The sequence below is a fragment of the Heteronotia binoei genome, chromosome 5 (assembly GCF_032191835.1).
Source record: "Heteronotia binoei isolate CCM8104 ecotype False Entrance Well chromosome 5, APGP_CSIRO_Hbin_v1, whole genome shotgun sequence".
Classification (NCBI taxonomy): domain Eukaryota; kingdom Metazoa; phylum Chordata; class Lepidosauria; order Squamata; family Gekkonidae; genus Heteronotia; species Heteronotia binoei.
The window spans coordinates 32,942,779-32,966,385 of record NC_083227.1 but is presented as its reverse complement, the minus strand read 5'-3'; the positions used below and the strand labels follow the sequence as shown (position 1 = coordinate 32,966,385).

General features: G+C 45.1%; 1 protein-coding gene across 4 annotated transcripts; it reads right to left on the bottom strand.

The window, feature by feature from the left end:
* Positions 1 to 1,577: 1,577 nt before the first annotated feature.
* On the bottom strand, positions 1,578 to 20,899 carry LOC132572245 (E3 ubiquitin-protein ligase TRIM7-like). Of its 4 annotated transcripts, none has more exons than XM_060239114.1 (9): positions 20,740 to 20,768; positions 18,695 to 19,140; positions 17,604 to 17,668; positions 15,545 to 15,640; positions 11,581 to 11,811; positions 9,930 to 9,952; positions 8,256 to 8,374; positions 3,689 to 3,721; positions 1,578 to 2,455 (listed from the first exon to the last, which is right to left on the bottom strand). In XM_060239114.1, the coding sequence occupies exons 2-9, from the start codon at positions 19,047 to 19,049 to the stop codon at positions 1,950 to 1,952; spliced, it is 1,428 nt and encodes a 475-aa protein (XP_060095097.1). In that variant the 5' UTR covers positions 19,050 to 19,140; positions 20,740 to 20,768; the 3' UTR covers positions 1,578 to 1,949. The 4 variants fall into 4 exon arrangements, with proteins under 4 accessions (XP_060095097.1, XP_060095096.1, XP_060095098.1 ...); XM_060239113.1 differs by having other exon boundaries at positions 18,695 to 19,137; XM_060239115.1 differs by lacking the exon at positions 17,604 to 17,668 and having other exon boundaries at positions 18,636 to 19,137; positions 20,740 to 20,899.
* Between the last annotated feature and the right edge of the window lie 2,708 nt (positions 20,900 to 23,607).

Here is a 23,607-nt window from a genome sequence, read left to right as displayed (position 1 = left end):
GTGGTAGATAACTCACTGAAAATGTCGAGACGGTGTGCGATTGCAATAAAAGAGGCCAACACCATGCTGGGAATTATTAGGAAGGGAATTAAAAACAAATCAGCCAGTATCATAATGCTCCTGTATACATCGATGGTGTGTCCTTATTTGGAATACTGTGTACAATTCTGGTCACTGCACCTCAAAAAGATATTATAGCACTGGAAAAAGTACAGAAAAGGGCAACTAGAATGATTAAAGGTTTGGAACACTTTCCCTTTGAAGAAAGGTTTAAACGCTTGGGGCTCTTTATCTTGGAGAAACGTCAAATGAGGGGTGACATGATAGAGGTTTACAAGATTATGCATGGGATAGAGAAGGTAGAGAAAGAAGTACTTTTCTCCCTTTCTCACAATACGAGAACTTGTGGACATTCAATTAAATTGCTGAGCAGTTGGGTTAGAACTGTTAAAGGAAGTACTTCTTCACCCAAAGAGTGATTAACACATGAAATTCACTGCCACAGGAGGTGTTCATGGCTGCAAGCATGAGGGGATTGGATAAACATATGAAGTAGAGGTCCATCAGTGGCTATTAGTGACAGCGCATTGTTGAAACTCTCTGTCTGGGGTAGTGATGCTCTGTATTCTTGGTGCTTGCGGAGGGCACAGTGGGAGGGCTTCTAGTGTCCTGGCCCCACTGATGGACCTCCTGATGGCACCTGGGGTTTTTTGGCCACTGTGTTACAGTGTGTTGGACTGGATGGGCATTGGCCTGATCCAACATGGCTTCTCTTATGTTCTTCTTTTGGGGCCCCTAGATTGGACACCCTAGTCCAATCTTTTTGAAACTTGGAAAGTGTTTTGAGAAGAGACACCGGATGCTATGCTGCAAATTTGGTGCATCTACCTCAAATAACAGCCGCCTCAGAGCCAAAGATACCCATGGATCAATTCTCCATTATACCCTATGGGAATTGGTCTCCATAGTGAATAATGGAGTGCCCAGCAGACATTGCAGGGATTGGAGTACTGGGGAAATTGTATTCTGGAGCCCTGTTGTTGCTGTGCTGCATTGGCAGCTGCAACAAGACTGGGGTTTCCATAAGAATGCCATGCTGTATGACAAAGGCATAAGAGAATTAGATGCAGTAAGTCAGAGTGAGTGCTGGTCTAGTGGTGGGGAAGCCCAGATTCCACTCACAGCCCAGCCCCAAAGCTCAATGACTAACCCTGGCCAAGTTCCTCTTTGAAGCTAGCCTCCTCTCAAGTTGTTTTCCCCACGAACAGAAAAGGATGAGGCAATAAGTAGATAAGAACTACAACATTGATCTTGTCAGATCTTGGAAGCTATGCAGGGATGACTCTGGAAAGTACTTGGATGGGAGACCGCCTCACAATACCAGAGCTGGGAGGCAGAGGCAAGATTTATTCAGCCATCTCCCTGAATATCCTCAAGGCCCCCAGTATGGGTCAGTCACCAGAGGTTGCCATGACTTCCAAGTGCACATATACTCACATGTGCACATATGTTAAAAAAAAAAATACCAAAACAAAATCCACCCTATAATAAGTAGGACACATAAAACACACAACAGCAAGAAGTAAAACCTTTATTCTAATAGTCTAAAAACATTATGCAAGATAAAACAGGTTTTATCCACTGAGCTGCAGTAGATTTTTTACAAAACGGATCTTTGAAACCCCGTCTGGATTAACACCCCCTGGAATGGATCAACTGGATTCCACCCTCCCTTACTGCACTGCAACTCATAAAAGCTAAGGGAATCCATGCTGTAACAAGCAAGAAGGCATGTTGCATACACTGATTCTGGGCATCACACTAGCCTAGAGTCACACCAAGCCACCTATTACTCTACTGCTTATAAAAGACTGGCAGATGAAGGGTGGCATGGGGGGGGAGAGAGAGAGAAGGAAACCAGGGCTGAGGGACTGAAAAGCAGGTTGGCTTTAGTTGGTACAGAGACTGAGCTGGGTCTCTCCCCTCAGCCAGAAGAAAGGTTGAAGGGTCTCCCTGTGGAAGGAAGTGTTACTGAAACAGAAGACCTTGTCTGCTCTTTCTGCATCATAAAACACCACCTGCCCTCCGGCGCAGTTCACAGAGACCCGGACCACCTTGAGCTCTTTTGCTAGCTCTGGGATGTTGAGAGACGTGTCCTCCCTTTCCTCCCACCCTATAATAAAGAACCCTTCTTCAGGAACAAAACCATTAAAGCCCTTCCTGTCCGCAGAGCTGGTGGTGACTCCCACTGCCCAATTCTCCTCGCCTCCCACAGCCACATCCCAGAAGTGTCTGCCGGCTGTGAACTCCTGGTGCCCCACTGCGCAAAAATGTCTGATGAATCTTTTGGGCGTCTCAGGCATATCTTGCTCCATCTCAGTCCACCTCAGGCTTTTACCATCGCTAGACAGGAGCAGCTGGGGATGAGCAGATTCAGGATCCAAAGTCACATTGGCTGGTGAGAGGAGAGAGAAAGGTAAAGACAGTAGCAGGATATCTTGACCCCAGATACAACACTGCCAATATTTAGTAATGATCACATGGCTTAATTTTCAAGGCATTTTATGCATTGCAAAACAGGCCTTGCAGATTAGGTCAGTATTGACAATTCCCCCACTGCAAGTGAAAGAAAGGGAGGTAAAGCAGGGAGGTGGCCATCTTAGAAGTTCTTGGCTAAGGGGCAGGCTTGCCAACTCTGGCCTGGAAAATTCCTGCAGATTTGGGGTGATGCCTGTGAAGAAAAAAAGCCCTGATCCTGGGGATACCAGGTGTTGTAGTATACTAATGTAGTACACCAGTGCATTCCCCCCCCCTTCCAGTTTTCCCTCAGCTAGTCTTTGAAGCACCATCAGGCAATGCTTGAGGTTTGCCCTAGCAGGAGACCTGACATCTTTAACTTCTCCCCAAATTCTGTTTTTGAGCAGGAATGCAGTTTGGGCTGGTTTGGCACCAGGGGGTGTGGCCTGATACGCAAATGGATTCCTGCTGTGCCTTTTCTTCTAAAAAGGCCAGTGTGAAACAATGGTGATGTCAGGGGGTGTGACCTAATATGTAAATAAGTGTCTGCTGGGCTTTTTCTACAAAAGAAGCCCTGCCTAGGAGTGATTTCACAAGAGCCTATGCAACAGCATAACGTTTGCCCTCTGAAGTGGCCATTTTCTCCAGGGGAACTGATCTCTGTAGTCTGGAGATCAGATGTGATTCTGGGAGAACTCCAGCCCCTACCTGAAGTCTGGCAACCCTACTAAGAAAACATTTGAACCTGGGCCTTCCCGTCTCACACCCTTAGCCATTACCTTAGAACCAGTTCTGCTTATGGGCATTACGATGGAATATCGATCCATATAAAATTGGGGTATTCAATTTCTTTCTAAAAACATTCCCCAGATTTAAGTTGAAGGTATTCTGAAGCTACCAACGGAAGTTATTGTAAAGAGGAGGGCAGACGCCTAAGAAAGATTTTTGGTGCAGAGGCCTTTTGTCAGCTGAAGTTCTGAAGTAGGGTAGTTGGCTAAGAATTAATCTAGGAAAGGCCAGAACTGCTTCCCCTCACTCTCCTGGCTCACTATTCATTGGTCAATCCCTCTCCAGTTCCAAAGTCGCAGGACAGAATCATTGGATAACAAAGGAACTACGGTCCGTCACCTCTATACTTCAGCTTGGTATTCCATCAGTCCCAGAAACCTACCTCGATGCAGTTGATACCCGCCTTGCAGAGTACCTGAAGAAAAAATGAAAGGGGTTACGCACCATATTTTGTTTTAGGAAATTTCTTTCTCTTATATTGAGATAAATAATTGTTTCAAGTGAAGGGCTCACTACAAGCTGAAAAGGTTCAGCAATTTTCCATGAGTTTGTAAATATTCAAAGTCCCATTGTTGTGATAACGTTATATCTAGGGCCCTATGTGACTGTTCCAGTTTGGAGGACAAACCGACTTCAGTTCCATGTGAGGGACACTCAGTGACCCACTTTGGGGGGAGGGAGAGGATATAACTGCCATTTAGGGCCTGCCCAGTTAAGGTTGCCAACCCTCAGGTGTGACCTGGAGATCTCCTGGAATTACAACTGATCTGCAGGTGACAAAATCAGCTCCCCGGCAGAAAGTGGTAGCTTTGGAGGGTAGATTCTATGCCATTTTACCCTGCTGAGGCCCCACACTGGCCTCCTCAGGCTGCACCTCCCCAAATCTCCAGGAATTTCCTAACCTGGAGTTGGTAACCCTGTTTTAGGTACAGGCCTTCTCCATGCTTAGAAGGGGCTAACCAGCCACCTCCATACACATACTTCCATGTTAAGTAGAACAAGAAAGGGATCTGCAAGGGAAATGAAATCCCCTCAGTCCCTTCCCCTTTTGCTCTACTCAGCTGCCCTGCCTTCACTACTGAGCAAGTTCTCTCCTACTCTGTAGGGTTGCCATTCCCCAGATGGGATACAAAAATACAAAATATTGTGCACAAATACTCTTAACTGGTGTAAATAAAGTTCTATTATAATGAAATGAACAGCCTACAACAGTGGGCATACATTCATACAGTATAAATAGAAATAGCAAACAACAGTCTCAAAACAATATTCCAAGGAGGACCCCACACAATCACAGAGTTTTCAAAATGAGTACAATGACTCAAAAATAAAGTTCCACAGGAGTCCCTCCGTTGTTTGTTGACTTCTGAAGGACAAATTCTAGCCTTCACGCAAACCCCGGATTTGATTGCATTCCGCTGCTCCTGCAGCTTCCTCGCAAGTCAACTGTAAACAACAAAAGTGACCGATAAAAACCACCCTAAACCAAAGTGATTTTAACAAAAACATACAGATACAGTAGGTAAAACAACCTGAAAAATCCAGCCAAGTTCTTTCTCAAACGCCCATTTTGATATCTTAATTTGCAGCTTGGGCTGTCAGAGGACACCTTTTAGACGTAGGTCTTTGTTTATTCCTACTAATGATGACCCACGAATTATTGTTTTTGAGAGAATGGTGCTTCAGGATCTTGAACAACTAGAGCGTCAACAAAACCCTTACTTCAACAATCTGAATAAATATGAAAGGGACATCTTATCCCAACTATCTGATAATCCCGATCTTGTAATTAAATCAGCTGATAAAGGAGGTGGGATTGTGATTCAGGATAGGCAGGACTATCTCTTGATGGTAGGTTCATTATTATCGGATGTGGAATACTATACACGTCTTAACACTGATCCCACTGAAAGAATATCTAAATTGGTGAGGATGGTACTTGTAGACGCTAGAGAAATGGGGTATATCTCCAAGAAAGAGTTTGAATTTTTGGATAACCCCCACCCTAAAGTACCTATTTTTTATGCCCTCCCGAAGGTACATAAAGAAATCAGACCCCCTCCTGGTCGTCCAATTGTGTCAGGAAAGGGTTCGTTACTAGAACCCCTATCTAAATTTGTGGATCACTTTTTGAAGCCTTTTGTTTGTAAGATTCCCAGTTTTATTAGAGACACGACAGATTTTGTCTCTAAGATTGAGGATTTTTATATCCCTGCAGATGCCTCATTAGTAACATTGGATGTTCAATCATTATACACTAATATTCCCTTTGAGGATTTGAGAAGTACAGCTCAGTGTTATTTGGATCAGAGAGAGGACTTGGATCCACCAACACCTTTTTTGTTGGAGCTAGTGGACCTGATTATTGAAAATAACTATTTTCGTTTTGACCAAGAATTTTTTCTGCAACGTAAAGGGGTTGCGATGGGCAGCGCTCTGGCACCATCTATTGCCTGTTTGTTTATGGCTGTGCTGGAAAATGATTTTTATTGTAACAGTGACGTTAACCCTTTCTTTGAAGACATATTGTTTTTTGTTAGGTTTGTGGACGACATCTTTTTGATTATGAAACATGCAGAAAGATTGGAGAGTTTAGTTGAATGGATGGACTCTTGTCACCCTAGCATTAAGTTTTCCTTTAATAGAGATCCTGACACCATTGTATTTTTGGACACAGTGGTGTATCGCACTGCCAATAATACTCTAGCTATTAAGAACCATAGAAAGGCGGTGGCTAAGAATGGGTATCTACATTATGACTCTTTCCATCCTCCCGTTTTGCGGAATAATATACCCTATGGGCAGTTCTTACGCATGAAACGCAATAGCACCTCAGTCACTGAGTATAAAAAATCGTGTAATCAACTGACAGTGCAGTTTAAGGAACGGGGTTATCCAGAAACAGTCATCAAAGGGGCGGAGACGAGGGCTGCCAAACAAGGACGTTCCCTTATGCTTCAGCGTACGAACAAACAGAATGGAGAGGCTAGGGAAAATCAAAGATTATTTTGTTCATTACAATATACTCCGAAGGCATTAGCGATTAAAAACATCATTTTGCGCCATTGGGGTATTGTTTCCAGCATTGCAGGATGTGCCTCCCCACCTATAATTGGTTTCCGTAGATCTAGGAATCTAAGGGACTATTTGGTACATACGGATTTGAATACTGCACAGACGTCTTCTCGATTGCCCCCTGGTCATTTCCGTTGCAAGGGTTGCAAAGCGTGCAAGTACTCTTTACAAATAAAAGAGTATGTGGATCCTAGATCCCAAACAACCATTAAATTGACAGGTTTCACTAATTGTGACTCTAAAGGGGTCATCTATGCCCTGGTCTGTGGAGATTGCTCTAAAATGTACATAGGATGTTCCCGTAGGGCTATTAAGACACGTGTTCTGGAACACATCTCAAGGGTTCGCCATCAAGTTCCTGGTGTTCCTCTCCTTCAACATTTTACTGAGACTGATCATAACTTAGAAGCCTTAAAATTCTTTGTGATTCAGAAAATTGGTGATAGTAGAGGTGGTGATTTACAAAGGACCATGTTACAAAAAGAGGCACGGTGGATACATCGTTTAAACACCATTGAACCCTCTGGCCTTAACCAACACAATGATTTCTCTTGTTATATATAATGTTTGGTGTTTCTTGGGTATGTTGGAGAGTGTGGTGTGGTCTCTTTTAAATGGTTAAACAACAACAGCTGTGTCCGTCCCTTTAAAAAAAGCCGTGGGCTCTGACAGCCCAAGCTGCAAATTAAGATATCAAAATGGGCGTTTGAGAAAGAACTTGGCTGGATTTTTCAGGTTGTTTTACCTACTGTATCTGTATGTTTTTGTTAAAATCACTTTGGTTTAGGGTGGTTTTTATCGGTCACTTTTGTTGTTTACAGTTGACTTGCGAGGAAGCTGCAGGAGCAGCGGAACGCAATCAAATCCGGGGTTTGCGTGAAGGCTAGAATTTGTCCTTCAGAAGTCAACAAACAACGGAGGGACTCCTGTGGAACTTTATTTTTGAGTCATTGTACTCATTTTGAAAACTCTGTGATTGTGTGGGGTCCTCCTTGGAATATTGTTTTGAGACTGTTGTTTGCTATTTCTATTTATACTGTATGAATGTATGCCCACTGTTGTAGGCTGTTCATTTCATTATAATAGAACTTTATTTACACCAGTTAAGAGTATTTGTGCACAATATTTTGTATTTTTGTATTTCATATATTGTGCTGCCACTGTTCTTTTGCATTCCCCAGATGGGGGCAGGGGAACTCCTGGTTTGGAGGCCCTATCCCTGTTTCAGGGTTAGCAGAAAGCATGGGGGGAGGGATATGTCCTCTGTGTGCTCCACTATACCCTATGGAAACTAGGTCCCCATAAGGTATAATGGAGAATGCATCTGTAGGTATCTGGGGCTCGAGGGGGCTGTTCTTTGAGGTAGAGGCACCAAATTTTCAGCATACCATCTGGTGCCTCTCATAAAAAAAAACCCCCTCCAAGTTTCAAAAAGATGGGACCAGGGGATCCAATTCAATGAGCCCCCAAAGAAGATGCCCCTATTCTTCATTATTTCCAATGGAGGGAAGGCATTTAAAAGAAACACGGTCCCTTTATTAAATACAATGGTCAGAACTCCCTTTGAAGTTCATTTGTGCTTGCCACAACCTTGCTTCTGGCCCCACCCCCAAAGTCCCCAGATATTTCCTGAGTTGGACCTGGCAACACTACACAATCGTCTCATTTTGAGGTTTGCGGGGTTTGTTTACTTGATTTTTTTTTAGTCTCACTTTTTACTTTCTAAGTTTTTCTGCAAATCCACCATTTGTGTTTGGGTTTACAGAAACTTATCAAACCCCTCTGCTACTACCTCCTCCACAACTGATCAACACAAGGGGTTTTACTTGGCTATTAGACAGAGGATGCTAGTATAACTTCTGAAATGTCCTTACTTCTGAAATGCTTTGCTGCACCTTCCAGAAGGACATTTAAATCACACAGCTCCCAAGTCGCCCATTTCAGCTTAAGTGGAATAGCCTCAGAAGGTTTAAACTTCGGCCTTTTCTCATAGCTGGAAAGAAAAAAATGACGCTCCATGACCATCCAGAACTCCCAGCAACAGTCAGGATAAAAGAATGAAGAACAAGACCTGCTGATGCAATACTGGACTCTAGCAACACGCAAGTCCTGCTTTCCTGGCCTCCCTGTGATGGACAGGATAGGTTCTGCCTCTCTCTAAGAGCAGTCAGTGAGAGGGGACAGAATGTGAGAGTGGCAGGTGGAAAACAGCAGTTAAGGGTGGCAATTGGGAGTTGAGAAGGAAAAGGAGGATATTGAACTGAGATAAACTTTGCAGACAAGCGCTTAGAGTGGGCTGAAAATAACCCATTTGTAACTAAACTTGTGGGAATAGGACCACAGTTCAAAAGTTCAGTGGAAGCAAAATGTTGTAACTTCTACCTAACTTTCCTCAGTGTGATGGGGTGGAGCCTGGGGAGCAAATTCAAGAGGGAAGTGATGTCACTTCCTCCAAGGGAACTGATCAATGTAATCTAGAGATCAGTGGCAATTCTGAGAGAGCAAATTCCCTCTTGGAGGCTGGTGGCAACCCAAACCCATATGGAAGCACCAGGAACAGATCAGCTATGGTTCCAACTACCTGCCTAAACATGCCTGTGACAAACTTGAGACATTAGTGTAGACTCTTCTCTTTGGCCAGAAGAGAAGTTGTAGAGATGACTTTTCCATAGATCCAGGGTCTTTATCCAAGATGCTGCTAACACCTAATGCTGCTAATACCCAATGTCCAAGTTTACTACTGGACTTTCACTGGATCTTTAACAGTGCAAGGGAGTCCATTCTAGCAAACTACATTTTATAGTATTTGCCTGCAGGTTTCGATGGTGTTAAATCCAACACCACTTCCCCCAATTTTACCCAGAGGACCAATCCTTTCCTTGGTGTAGCGGTTAAGGGTGTAGGCTGTTATCTGGAAGAACTGGGTTTGATTCCCTACTCCTCCACTTGCAGCTGCTGCAATGGCCTTGGGTCAGCCATAGCTCTCGTAGAGTTGTTCTTGAAAGGGCAGCTGCTGTGAGAGGTCTCTCAGTCCCATCTACTTCACAAGGTGTTTATTTTGTGGCAGGAAGGTAAAGGGGATTGTGAGCTACTCTGAGATTCAGAGTGGAGGGCGGGATACAAAACCAATGTCGTTGTCTTCTTCCTTTCCTTCTTATGCCTCCTGCCTGTTTGCTGCTGCTTCTACAATGGGTGTGACTAGAGCTTTTTTTGTAGAAAAAGCCCAGCAGAAACTCATTTGCATATCAGACCACACACACTGACATCACTACTGTTTCACAAGGGGCTTTTTTGTAGAAAAACCCAGCAGGAAATAATTTGCAAATAAAGCCACACCCCCTGACACCAAGCCAGCCAGGATTGCGTTCCTGCGCATTCCTGCTCAAAAAAAGCCCTGGGTGTGACTTGTTCTACCCCACCCCACCCCGTGTGGAAAGAAGTTGTTATCTGAGCAATTTTTTGAGATTCTTTTACAGCTTACCACACAAAGATAGCATTGCAGTCATAAACTTGCCTAGGCAGAGCACAAGAATCTTAATTTTACTTACTTTTCCAAGATCCTTTGAGCATCCTAAAAAGAGACAAAGGAAGTTTAGTGAACATAAGAACATAAGGGAAGCCATGTTGGATCAGGCCAATGACCCATCCAGTCCAACACTATATCACACAGTGGCCAAAAAACAGGTGCCATCAGGAGGCCAGGACACTAGAAGCCCTCCCCACTGTCCTCCCCCTCCAAGCACCAAGAATACAGAGCATCACTGCCCCAGAGAGTTCCAGCAATATGCTGTGGATAATAGCCACCGATGGACCTCTGCTCCATATGTTTATCCAGTCCCCTCTTGAAGCTGTCTATGCTTATAGCTGCCGCCACCTCCTGTGGCAGTGAATTCCATTTTTTAATCCCCCTACGGGTGACGTAGTACTTCCTTTTATCCATTCTAACCTGAGCCACTTGGTGGGAAGGGCAGGATATAAATCATAAATAATTTATAAACTAAACTAACCTGACTGCTCAGCAATTTCATTGAACACCCACAAGTTCTCGTATTGTGAGAAAGGGAGAAAAGTACTTTTTTTCTCAGCCTTCTCTATCCCATGCATAATCTTGTAAACCTCTATCATGTCACCCCTTGTTTATTTATTTACATTAGACTTTTATCCCGCCCTCTCCGCAAGCGGACTCAGGGCGGCTTACAACAATTGTTTACACGATTTAAAACAATAAGTCAATATAATCTATAAAACATTAATACAATTAAAATTTAAAAACTATTCCATGGTGCCGTACCATTACTATGTTGGCGGTTCTGCTTTTCAGATGGTTGGTCACCGGGAAATCTAGCTGATGTCAGGTGGCAGCTCTCTCTCAGTTTAAGCATCGAAGGCCTTTCGAAACAATTCGGTCTTACAGGCCCTGCGGAATGTAGGAAGGTCCCACAGGGCCCTTATGGCCTCCTGGAGAGCATTCCATAACTCTGGTGCTGCCACCAAGAAGGCCCTGGCTTGTGTCAAACGCAACCTGGCCTCCTTTGGTCCAGGGGTGGACAGCAGATTTTTTGTCCCTGAACACAGTGCTCTCTGGGGGATATATGGGGAAAGGCGGTCCCGCAGATAAACACGTCCCTGACCATAAAGGGCTTTAAAGGTCAATACCAACACCTTGAAACGGATTCAGAACACAATAGGTAGCCAGTGCAGCTCTTTCAGCACTAGCTGAATGTGCTCCCATCGAGGGAGCCTCATTAACAGCCGTGCTGCAACGTTCTGCACTAACTGTAGTTTCCGAGTCAGCATCAAGGGTAGTCCCATGTAGAGAGCATTACAGCGATCTATCCTTGAGGTGACCGTAGCATGGATCATCATTGCTAAGTCATTGTGCTCCAGAAAAGGAGCCAGCTGCTGCACCCACCGAAGATGAAAAAAGGCAGACCTAATAGTGGCTGCTACCTGGGCCTCCATTGTAAGGGAGGACTCAAGGAGCACACCCAAGCTCTTGACCTTAGGGGCCGGTATCAATGGCACCCCGTCTAGAGCCGGCAGCTGGACCCTTCCCCTTGGACCACCCCTCCTCAGATAGAGAACCACTCCTCATTTGACATTTCTCCAAGCTATAGAGCCCCAAACCTTGTATGCAAGTTTTTGGTTCTGGCTTTTTGCCCTTGAGAAGAGCCCAATAGAAACAGTCCCTGGTCTCACCTGCAAAAGTTTATTGTCAGGTTGCTGGCATTTCTCCTCCAACTGCCAGACGCTATTCTGAAGAGAAACGAGCTCTGCAGAGAGTTTATACAATGTATCATTCTTTTTGTTCCCAATGTCTCTGGCCACAGCTTGGATCTTGGCCAGCAGGCAGGTCTCTTGATCAGTCAAGAATTGGTGCAGTTGCCTGAACTCTTCCAGGGTTTTTTGTTTTTCTGCCTCAATACGTTTCTACAACAATTGAAAGAGAGAAAAAACAGATCACAGCCAGCAAAAGGAGACTATCGGTGCAGAGTCAAGATGTAGGAGATGCATTCCCTGTGCATTGGGAGGGCGGTAGTTGCTTGGACCCACCTGAGAGGGGACATTACTTTAAAGAGTTAATGGTAATTAAAACTTCTTCGACCGAAGTAAAGCAACACAGTGGCCGCTGGATCACAGTGCTGGTTAGTAACTGGATGCACCTTAAAATATTCAATCTTCACAGGACACAGCTCCCCCTCCCCCCCAACTCTAAGGGAGAAAGACTGAAGATTTTCAGGGAGAGTTAGTTATCAAGAATCACTGCAATCAAGTGATTAATGTGGTCATCAGTGTTCTCTCTAAGCTGAGTTAGCATGAGCTAGCTCACAGATTTTTAGCCTCCAGCTCACACATTTTTGTCTTAGCTCAGTAAAAATGGCCCTAGAGCACAATAATTTATGCAGTAGCTCACAACTTTAATGCCAGTAGCTCACAAAGTAGAGTTTTTGCTCACAAGACTCTGCACTTAGAGGGAACATTGGTGGTCATCTAATTAAGTCGGAGTAGTTTTAATCACCACGTAACTGCTTAAAGTAATGGCTGCCTTCCGAGCACAACATGTACATGCCCAGTAGTCTCTACAAGGTAGTCTTTATAAGGTAGGCCAATACGATCACCATATTGAAGACAAAGAGGTCATCTGAGAGAAAGTAGCTTACTTACGAGTCCACTCTGCAAAGTTAAAGCAGAAGCCCAGTTTGCAACAGACTCCTGGCTCATAGCTCAAATCCATAGCCACTGTAACACCCTCTCTTTGGTCAGATCCAGGAATGCATCTCAGACAACCGTTTAAAAGTAAGTCTCACAAATGTGATGTGTATCCTCATTCTACCTTCCTCTCTTTAAAATGTTAACCATCAGCTCTTTTGGAAGGGAGATATACATGTATCCCTTTCTCTCAAGGTGTTTTCCCTTGACACAGTTAAAACAGTTAACCACAACTTATTGCATTGCCCCTTGTATAAGGACATGCAGTCTCAATGCATAACTGCAATCTTACCATATTTTCCAGACAGACCTGATGAATGTTATATTTCCTTCCTCCTCTCCAATTGTTACAACAAAACACCTATAAGGAGGTCAATTTTTGCAACTCAAATGCTCAACAAGGAAGCAACTGGCTTATTTTTATCATTTAAAAAAATATTACATCTGTCCTACTGAACTCAGACTCTTATATGGTTCAGAAATTCTATTGAAGGTAGATGTGCTGATGACTCGCTCTCTCTCTGTCAATCTTGGCTGATCTAGGATTGAACCAATACAGACTGATTGGTGATTGGAAAAACCTGCAGAATTTGTTTGAAAAGAAAGGAAAGCAAAACCATAGAAAATTCAAATGCACACAGCCTTGCAGGTGATACCCCACATCCACTGCTATCTCTTTACCTCTTCCTTAAAATATTTAGTTAAACACAGACCGTTTACACTCACCCTACGCCACTCTCACATTCGTCTTCTCAGCGCAGCATCCTTCCGATTTCCCACTATCTGCCCCAGGGCTTCAGCAAAGATCGCCATTTAAGAACAGCAAACAGAAACCGCTAAAAAACAGTTTCTGTTTGCTGCGCTTAAACGTCAATCTTTGCTGCAGTCCTGGGGCAGATAGCGGGAAATCAGAAAGAAGCCCGCTGAGAAGATGAACGTGAGAGCGGTGTAAGGTGAGTGCAAAATCGGTCACAGTGTGCAACCTAGCATCATGGTCACTGTACATTGCTATGCCCCAGCAATACTGAACTTTTGATAAATTTGTATGAACCTTTTGGAATTGTGCTTTTGAGACAACTTTTGCAATGGAGCCTTTGGCTTTTGTTTTTTTCCTCCACACCAAGCTGCTCATTGGATTGTCAAACCTGCAGGTACAGCTTGGAGATCTCCCAGAATTACACCTGATTACCAAACTACAGAGACCACTTCCCCTTAGGCTTGCCAATCCCAAGGTCCCAGCGGGGGTTCTTCCATTTTCCCAGGCTCCTTCCTGCCCCCAGTCAGCTGGCCTGCGGGGGGAAGCCCCACCCCCAAAGCCACCTTTCCCCCTCAGGAGGCTCCAGTCTCCGATTGAAAGGCTTCCTCTTGGGATGGGGTTCTGTGTTACTTGGAAGAAATTGGCTGCAACTCGTAAGTAGAATGGCCAATCCCTTACTTCAGAGTCACCAGAAACGGGGGGGGGGGGGGGGACATCTGCTGAGCACTTCATTATTCCCTATGTGGAGATCGATTCTCATAGGGTATAATGGGGAATTGATCTGAAGGTTTCGGGGGCTCTGGGGGAGCTGTCTTTTGAGGTAGAGGCACCAGATTTTCAGTACAGTATCTAGTGCCTCTTCCCAAAGTATCCCCCAAGTTTCAAAATGATTGGACCAGGGGGTACAATTCTATGAGCCCCAAAAGAAGGTGCCCCTATCCTTCATCATTTCCTATGGAAGGAAGACATTTTAAAAAGTGTGCTGTCTCTTTAAATGTGATGGCCAGAACTCCCTTGGAGTTCAATTATGCTTGTCACACCCTTGCTCCTGGCTCTGCCCCCAATGTCTCCTGGCTCCACACCCAAAGTCTCCTGGCTTCACCCCCAAAGTCCCCAGATATTTCTTGAATTGGACTTGGCAACCCTACTTCCCCTGGAGAAAATGGCTGCTTTGGAAGCTGGATTGTATGACATCACTTCCCTGCTAAGGTCCCTCCCCTCGCCCTGCCTTCCCTAAGCTCCACCATCAAATCTTCAGGATTTTCCCAATCTAGAGCTGTGCCCATTAAAAGACAGGGAAAGGAAGACAGAGGAATTCTCTCTCTCATTTCTTGTTAAGTTTTTTGCCTACCTACTAGTTTTAGTTGCAAGACAGATTTCAGATATCCATTTCTACTCATGTCTGATGAAGGGTGCTTTGACTCTCAAAAGCTTATGTCCTGAAACTTTTGTGTTCAGTAAAGGTAGTCCCCTGTGCAAGCACCAATCATTTCCGACTCTGGGGTGACGACGAATCACAATGTTTTCACAGCAGACTTTTTACGGGGTGGTTTGCCATTGCCTTCCCCAGTCATCTACGCTTTACCCCCAGCAAGCTGCATACTCATTTTACTGACCTTGGAAGAATGGAAGGCTGAGTCAACTTTGAGCCGGCTACCTAAACCCAGCTTTTGCTGGGATCGAACTCAGGTCATGAGCAGAGAGCTCAAACTGCAATACTGCAGCTTTACCACTCTGCGCCACGGGGCTCTTGAAACTCTAGTTCAGGGGTGGCCAAACTGATACTTGGGAGCCACATGTGCCTCTTTCACACATATTGTGTGACTCCTGAAACTCCCACCACCCCATTGGGCTGGGTTGGAGAAGGCATTTGTCTCTTTAAATAACTTCTCCAAGCCAAGCCAAATCAGCTAGCGGCTTGGAGAATTCACTTAAAGTTGCTTTCTTTCCACTGATGTTCATGTCTTTCAGCTCTCAGACATCTGATGTTTATTGTCTGTGGCTCTTACATGAAGCAAGTTTCACCACGCCACTTCTGATCTAATTGGTACCAGACTTGAATTTAACTATTCTAATGCAAATTAACAAGGTGATGCTTTGAAAAACGTTTTTTAATGTCTTTCAGTAAGAATCAGTGGTCCCCTCAAGGGAAGGCTGGTTTCCACCCCACCCAGCTCAGTTACCAGAAGCACCTACCATAAGCTCTTCGCATTCTCGTATGGAATTTAGTTGATATGTTAGAATTTCATTCTTCTCATTCAGTAAAGCCTTGATACAACTATGAAAACGATCCTGTGAAGGTGGGAAAAACATGTATCTGTGTTAGTTTACTGGAGTCCTGTAGCAAAAATAACACTGTTCATCAACGTTAATTTTCATCTCACTTCTGCTTTCTTCCTCAAGATCATTCCTCTTATTTACCCTTCCTTCAAGCCCCAATTTCTTGACTGTAGCCTACTTATCATCTCAGGGGAGGAGCCATGACTCAGTGATAGATAGTTGCCAACCTCCAGGGGTAGAGGCTGGAGATCTTCTGGGATATCAACTTAAGGTTCAAGGTTTTGTTTTTGACCTTTATGGCGTTGAGTGGTCTGAGACCAACATATCTGTGAGACCATCTTTTCCATTATGTCTCTGGAAGAGCCTTGCACTCCACTGCTAACAACACTTTGGTGATCCCTAGCCCAGGAGAGGTCCAGCTGTCCTCAACCAGGGCTAGAGCCTTCTCAGTCTTGGAGGAACTCTCTGCCAGATGACATCAGGGCCTTGTGGGGCCTTATGAAATTCTGCAGGGCATCACTTGAGGGCATGAACAGTTTATTATCCGGCTGGTACCTCCCTTTTTTCCCTACCCCCCCCTTTTTGTAAATTTCCTTCTCCCCCCAGCAGGATACCCTGGTAGTCCTGGATTTAAGAAAATCTATAGGGTGCCATCTGATTTTTTACAATCTTAGCTAATTTGGGTATTGTTAATTTTATGTCGTTTAACTATGTTGTAAATCACCCAGAGCCTCACCTCAGCTGGGTTGGGGGCAATTACGTAGGAGTAATAGTAGCAGTAGTAATCACAACCCATCTCCTGGTGACAAATCAGGTCACCTGGAGAAAACTGGCCACTTTAGAAAGTGGATTACACTCCCCTGAAGTCTCTCCCCTCCCCAAACCTCAGGCTCCACCCCCTCAAATCTCCAGGTATCCCCCAACCCAGAACTGGCAGCCCTAGGGGCAGAGCATTTGCTTTGCATGCAGATGGTCTCCAACGATTCAGCCCTTCTGAATCTCCAGTTAAAATGGCAAGGAAGTGGGTGATATGAAAGACCCCTACCTACAACCCTGAAGAGCCACTGCTAGTCTGAGGAGAAAATACTGACCTTAAGGCAGCTTTTCATGTGGTCATTTGTGTGTCCACTTGCCACTTCCAGCCAACTTGCTCCTGGGCAGTGTTCCCTCTAAGATGAGTTACTGCAGGCTAACTCACAGTTTAGCCTCCGGCTCACACCTTTTTGTCTTAGCTCAGGAAAAATGGCCCCCGAGCAAACTAACTGATGCAGTAGTTCACAAAGTAGAATTTTTGCTCACAAGATTCCACAGCTTAGAGGGAGTATTGCTCCTGGGCTCCTTTTCCTGTGACTTCTCTGCTCCCAAAAGTCTTTTCCCACTCCTCAGCCTGCTATTTTTATCTAGTACCTTTTAGTCTCACCCTTTCTTTAAGAAGTTGAGGGTGGCAAACATAGTTGCTGCTTCCTCCATTTTATTCTCCTTACCCTATGAGAGGGATTGGGATGGGAGTGAGCGAGTGACTGGCTCCAAGCAGTGTTGCCAGGTCACCCCTGGCCACCAGCTGGGGATGGAAGGATGGAGCTGCCAGATCCAGTTTGGGAAACTCATGGAGATTTGGGGATGCAGCCTGAGGAGGACAGGGACTGCCTCAGTGGGGTACAATGTCCATCCTTCAAATTATCCATTTTTTCCAGGGGAACTGATCTCTATTGTCTGGAAATGAGCTGTAATTACAAGAGATTCCCAGGTCTCACCTGGAGACTGGCAACCCAAGCTCAAGGTCACCCTGTGAGTTTCTTTCTGTGTGGAAATTTCAACCCACAGTTTTAAGATCAGAGTTTAGCACTCTAGCTACTGCATCACACTGGTGCAGTAGCCTGTGCAAGACTTCAACCCCACAGAGACATTTTTCCTTTCCCTCACAGACAGCAAACTGCAAGCTTCACTGTGTGGTCTTGGGCCAGTCAATGCCTACCTCACAGGATTGTTGTGAGGAGAAAATGTGGTGTATAGGAGAGAAGTACAAATAGCCATGTACATCTGTGTGAGGAAAAAGACTGAATAAAAATGTGTAATTTGGCAGGCTACTAGTTTTAACTTGAGAAGGGGAAGGCTTGTTGTAGTGGCTATGTAGTGATTAAGAGCCCACTTTTCCTCCACACTGACACCTGCTGGGTGGCCTTGGGCCTATTCCAGTTGTCTCAGAACTCTCTCAGCCCCATCTATGTCACAAGGTGCCTGTTGTGTGGAGGGGAAGGGAAAGTGACTGTAAGCTAAGCTGCTTTGCAACTCCTTGAGGCAGAGAAAAGCAAGGTAAACCTTCCTTTCTTCTCATCTTACTGGAATAACCTCCATCGAAAGAATTCCATGCCCAGAGACACAAAAAGCCTCTTTCCATGAATAAGTCAAGGATACACAGCTATGACATGGCCAACACCTGCCTGTGGGGAGCACATTGCTCCAGCTGACTAGCAAAGCAGTCTGAGAAGCCTCATTTTCCTGTTCAAGACTCTTTAAGATTTTATTTCCAAGCCTTAAGAAGCAAGGAAAGACCAGGGAATGCACTGGGGCAGGCATTGTTTTGGATCTTGAACGCTGACAGGCTGAAGTAAAAGAAAATCCTTTCTCCTGACTGGGTACTCTTTAGGACTACCTCAGCAACCCAGAAACAGCCACCTCTTAACTAGGGTTACCAGCCTCCAGGTGGCACTTGAAGATCTGGCCTCGCTGGTGGATCTCCCAATGGCACCTGGGTTTTGGCTACTGTGTGACACAGAGAGTTGGATGGGATGAGTCGTTGGCCTAATCCAGCATGACTTCTCTTATGACCACCAAGATCAGGTCCCCTGAAGAAAATGGCTGCTTTGAAAGCTGGACTCTATGGTATTACACTTTGCTGAGCTGGCAACCCTATTCTCGCATACAACCCCTTCCTTCAACTCTCCTCACCCACCGTCCTACTTTTCCTAACCAGCCTTCATTTATTGTCAGACATCTCAGTTCCTACCTTATACTCCTGGGCAGCTTCCTTCAGAGGAACCACATGGTGACATCTGTGTTGCTCACCTCTCTCACACACCAGGCATAGAGAGACTTGATCTTCTTTGCAAAAGACAACTTCAGAGGGTTCTGGGTGTTTCCTGCAGATTTTGTCTATGCTGTCTTCCTTCAGGTTGTTGAGCTGCTTGACTAACTCCACCACATTCGCTAATGCCCTGTTCGGCCTACAGTTCTTTGTCATGACACCCTTCCTGCACTGAGGGCAGGCAGGTTCATTAGGAAACTCCATCCAGCACCAGTGAATGCAGCTGTGACAGAAATTGTGCCCACAGTCCAGAATTGCTGGTTCAATAAAATACTTCAAGCAGATGGAGCACGTGGCTTCATCCTGAAGCTTTGTCTTGAAAAGCTCTGTATCCATGGGTCAAACAGCAAAAGTTACGGTCACTGTCCAGAGCACCAGTAGCTCTTCACTGCAGAGGTTACCAGGAACGGCTTGAGAGGAACAACTTCTTGGAGAGAATAGAAGAAAATGAGAGTGAAGTTCAAAAGCCTCAGACATACAGTTGTCAGCTCCCGTTTGGGAAATTGCTGGATTTTGGGGGCAGAACCCAGGGAGGAACCTTGGGGATGTGTAATACCACAGTCTTCACCTTCCAAAGCAGATGTTTTCTCCAGGTGAACTGATCTCAGTTGTGATCCCACAAGATCTCCAAAGTAGGGTTGCCAACCTCCAGGTTGGCCATTAAGCCTTCCAGGTGGGCCCTGGAACCCTCCTGCTTTTACAGTTGATCTCTAGACTACAAAGATCAGTTCCACTGAAGAATATGGCTGTTCTGGAGGGTGGACTCTATATACCTTGCTGAGGTCTCTCACCTCCCCAAATCCTGCTCTCTCCAAACTCCACTCCCCAATTCTCCAGATATTTCCCAACCTGGATCTGGCAACTCTGCTCCACAGCCCAATGTGGAGACCGGCAAGGCTACTCAGAGATGCCCACAGCCTTTGACACACTTGGAGGCTCCCAGTTACAAGGTACCAGTACAGCATAGTAAGAGGACACCAGCAGAGTTTAGGGATCCAGGGGGTTGGGGGCTAGTCTTGTTTCTCTAAAACCAGAACAAGCCAGTCAGCCTTGCAATTACTATAGTTTTACTATCAGGATGTGGCTACTCACTGGTAAGAAATTTATACTCTATGTATATTCAAGGGTCTGTGTGTGTTCATTAGCCTTTTACTAAAGATTTCTGTGGACAGGTGTACATATTTATGACTTTTTCCATTTCAGGTCTACTATTAGACACAGGAAGGTTGCCGTACCTGAAGAGAACCATTAAAAATGTATCAGGTACTTACCACCAACTGGGGATTATATACATTGAGTGAGAAGGAAGACCAAACTAGCTGAAGAAACAACCCATTTTTGGACCAGCAAGCCCCAACCAAACAAGAGCACTTTGTGTTTCTTAAAAGACCAAATATGATTCAGAAAAAAAGCACTAGGAAATTTGTTTTTTGTTTCTAAAGAGGCACTTTGTTCACATCAAGAAACTCATTTGCATATCAAGCCACACACCCCTGAGACACCATTTTTTCACACAGGGCTTTTTCCCACAAGCTCAGCAAGAGCTCATTTGCTTATTAGACTACACATCCCCAACACTAAGCCAGCCAGAACTGCATTCCCTGTTCAAAAAAAGCCCTGTATTTCCACATTATCAGCCATTATGCATACCACAGACATAAAATAGTTGATTGATTGAACCAAGACAAAGCAACAGTACAAAAGATAGGCTTTAAGTTTCTGCACTGGTACCAATTGAGCATCAAAAGCCTGCACAATCCTACAGCACACTCCTTTGTAATGGCTACTGTCTAAAATGATGTGCATTCAGGCTATGCCTGTTCATGAGTGAGAAAGTTACATTCTGCACATAGTCAGGTCCACTGAAGGAACAAAAGGATGGGGGTTTGTAGCATTTTTAGTTATCAATAGGAAAAATTACACCTCAGCTCAGATTCACACACAACAGCTAGTTCAAATTACCACCCTACAGAGGGAGTCCTCCCATTCAGAAAAGCTATAGTCACAAAAGCAGCCAATTACCCACCGAAGCAGAGAAGAAGCCTCTCCACACCTAAGCCACATCTGCTCTCATGAGCTATATAGCCCTCTCATAGCCTTCTGGCCACGCCCTTCTAACAACACTGAACTACAATTCCCAAAAGGCTGTGTCCCACCTACTCCTGTCCCTTTTGCTTTTGGAGTTCAAAATTGCCTCATGAAAACTGTAGTCTTAAAGGTTCTTTGCATTGAGCTGAGAATTGCTTCTGTGAGGGGCTGGGTGCTCTCTGGCAATACCTGTGCCCAACTTGAACTTAACTTTTTTCTTTCCAGGATAAGAACATCAGAGAAGTCATGTTGGATCAGGGCAATGGCCCATCCAGTCCAACACTGTGTCACACCGTGGCCAAAAACCTAGGTTCCATCAGGAGGTCCATCAGTGGGGCTAGGACACCAGAAACCCTCCCAAACACCAAGAGTACAGGACATCACTGCCCCAGACAGAGAGTTCTATCAATAGCCACTGATGGGCCTCTGTTCCATATGCTTATCCAATCCCCTCCTGAAGCTGGCTATGCTTGTAGCTGCCGCCAGCTCCTGTGGCAGTGAATTCCATGTGTTAATCACCCTTTGGGTGAAGAAGTACTTCCTTTTATCAGTGGATCACTTCCACTGTCCCTTTAGGAAAACTAGTGTAGCCTGTGTAGGGTTGATAGGGTTGCCAGATCCCTCCTGGCCACCAGAGAGAGTAGGGTCTCCAGATCCAGGTTGGGAAGCTCCTGGATATTTGGGGATGGAGCCGGGAGAGGACATGGATCTCAGCAGGGTACAATGGCCATCAAGAGTCCGCCCTCGAAAGCATCCATTTCCTCCTGGGGAACTGATCTCTGTAGTCTGGAGATGACCTGTAATTCTAGGGGATCCCCAGGTCCCTCCTGGAAGCTGATGTGATTGGTTTCAGGTGCCAAAAACCAGCCGGCAGAGATCTGCTCCCCTGGAGAAAATAAGTGAAAAAAACACCAGAATAGCAATAGCACTTTTACACAATAGAGTGTATTTGCAACCTACGTTTATGAAAATGCATGCATAGCAGCAGTCATCATTAGGAAATTATAAACCACTCTTAATACTAAATTCACAAATGCTCGTAATACAAACGTAGCTGGAAAAAGAGTTCTTTTCACTCCCACACACTGTCTGCTGGTTGAAGTTAGTAAGGTACAGTTCCTCAGAGGCAATTGCCTTCCTGCTATTCTCCCTTATGTTCAGCAACTTGGGTGGAGTTCTCAAATCTCCAGCACAGCTTGTCTCTGAGAGAGTAAGCGACTGCAGCCCGGGGGTTCCTCATGGTTTTAGACCTTCGTCAATCTTTTTTTCTCAGTGTTTTATCCTGGAGCCTCAGTACAACATTCAACAACTTGGATCAATGCATGTTAATTGCTCTTTCTGTTTCCGGCTCTCAAGGAAACAGAGGAACAGAGGAGTGCCAGATCCCTTCTGGCCACCAGAGGGGGTAGGGCCTCCAGATCCAGGTTGGGAAGCTCCTGGAGATTTGAGGATGGAGTCTGGAGAGGACAGGGACATCAGCAGGGTACAATGACCATCAAGAGTCCACCCTCCAAAGCATCCATTTCCCCCTGGGGAACTGACCTCTACAGTCTGGAGATGACCTGTAATTCTGGGGGATCCCCAGGCCTCTCCTGGAAGATGGTGTGATCAGTTTCAGGTGCTAAAAACCAGCTCACAGAGATCTGCTCCCCTGGAGAAAATGGCTGCTTTGAAAGGTGGACTCTGTCCGATTATACCATGCTGAGGCCCCTCCCCTGACCACTCCTCAAACTCCGCCCTCTCCTAGATCCACCCCCAAAGTCTCCAGATATTTTCCCACACAGAGCTGGCAACTCTAGAAGGTCCATCAGTCCAAAGAAAAATAAAGATGAGCAAAATCCGTATAATTATTTAGATTATACCCTACTTTTCTTCCTCAGTGGAAACCCCAAAATAGCTTGCAACAGGGCTTTTTTTTGCAGAAAAAGCCCAGCAGGAACTCATTTGCATATTAGGCCACACCCCATCACCATTGTTTCACACAGGTTTTTTGTAGGAAAAGCCCAGTTAAATTCATTTACATATTAGGCCATACCCCCTGACGCCAAGCCAGCCGGAACTGCGTTCCTGTGCATTCCTGCTCAAAAAAAGCCCTGGCTTGCAACATTTTCCCTTTCTCTATTTTATTTTCACAACCAGCTTGTGTGGTGGTTTTGGTGAAGAGCAGGTATACTGGCCCAGAGACACCCAGCAAGTTTCTATGGTAAAGCGGGAGTTAAAACTTGGGTCTCCTGGATCCTAGTCTGATACCACATTAATTCATATAGGCTCATTCACACATATTAAGTAATGCACTTTCAATCCAGTCAGCGCACTTTGCAGCTGGATCTAACTACGTGAAATGGCAAAATCCACTTGAAACAGTCACTGAAGTGGATTGAAATAGCATTATTTAGCATGTGTGAAAGTGATAGTAACTGTGAAGCAGCCCAAGGTAACTTCAATTAATTTCAGCTGTGTTTTGTTGAACAGGTAGGGGGTTGGTTGGTTGGTCTCAAATTCAACTAGGAGTTGTTGGTTGGTTGTTCCAGACTCAAACTAGAGTCTCAAACTCAATTGAGTGCGTGAGAAATTATAAAGTTCTTTGTTAATGAATCACCAAACACGCAGCTCAGTCTGGGATCCCCCACTACCTCTTTTATTCCCCAAATGGTAAGAATTATGTACGATCAAAATCCCTCCAGCAGATGGGGCTCTGTTTGCAACAGAGACCACCTACCTCTGGGCTGTTATGAGGAAACCTAGCAGGGAGATCTTCCAGGGCAATTCCTGTCTCCTAAAGTGGGGCAGTCAAAGGAATGGATCT

Excerpts from the sequence above, each read along its gene's own strand:
- LOC132572245 (XM_060239114.1), bottom strand. The coding sequence starts at position 19,049 with ATGGATACAGAGCTTTTCAAGACAAAGCTTCAGGATGAAGCCACGTGC. Across the intron at positions 17,669-18,694 it reads ATGCCTGGTGTGTGAGAGAG|ATGTACATGGCTATTTGTAC; the intron begins GTGAGCAACACA and ends TTCCTCACACAG. Across the intron at positions 9,953-11,580 it reads CTGACAATAAACTTTTGCAG|GATGCTCAAAGGATCTTGGA; the intron begins GTGAGACCAGGG and ends GTCTCTTTTTAG.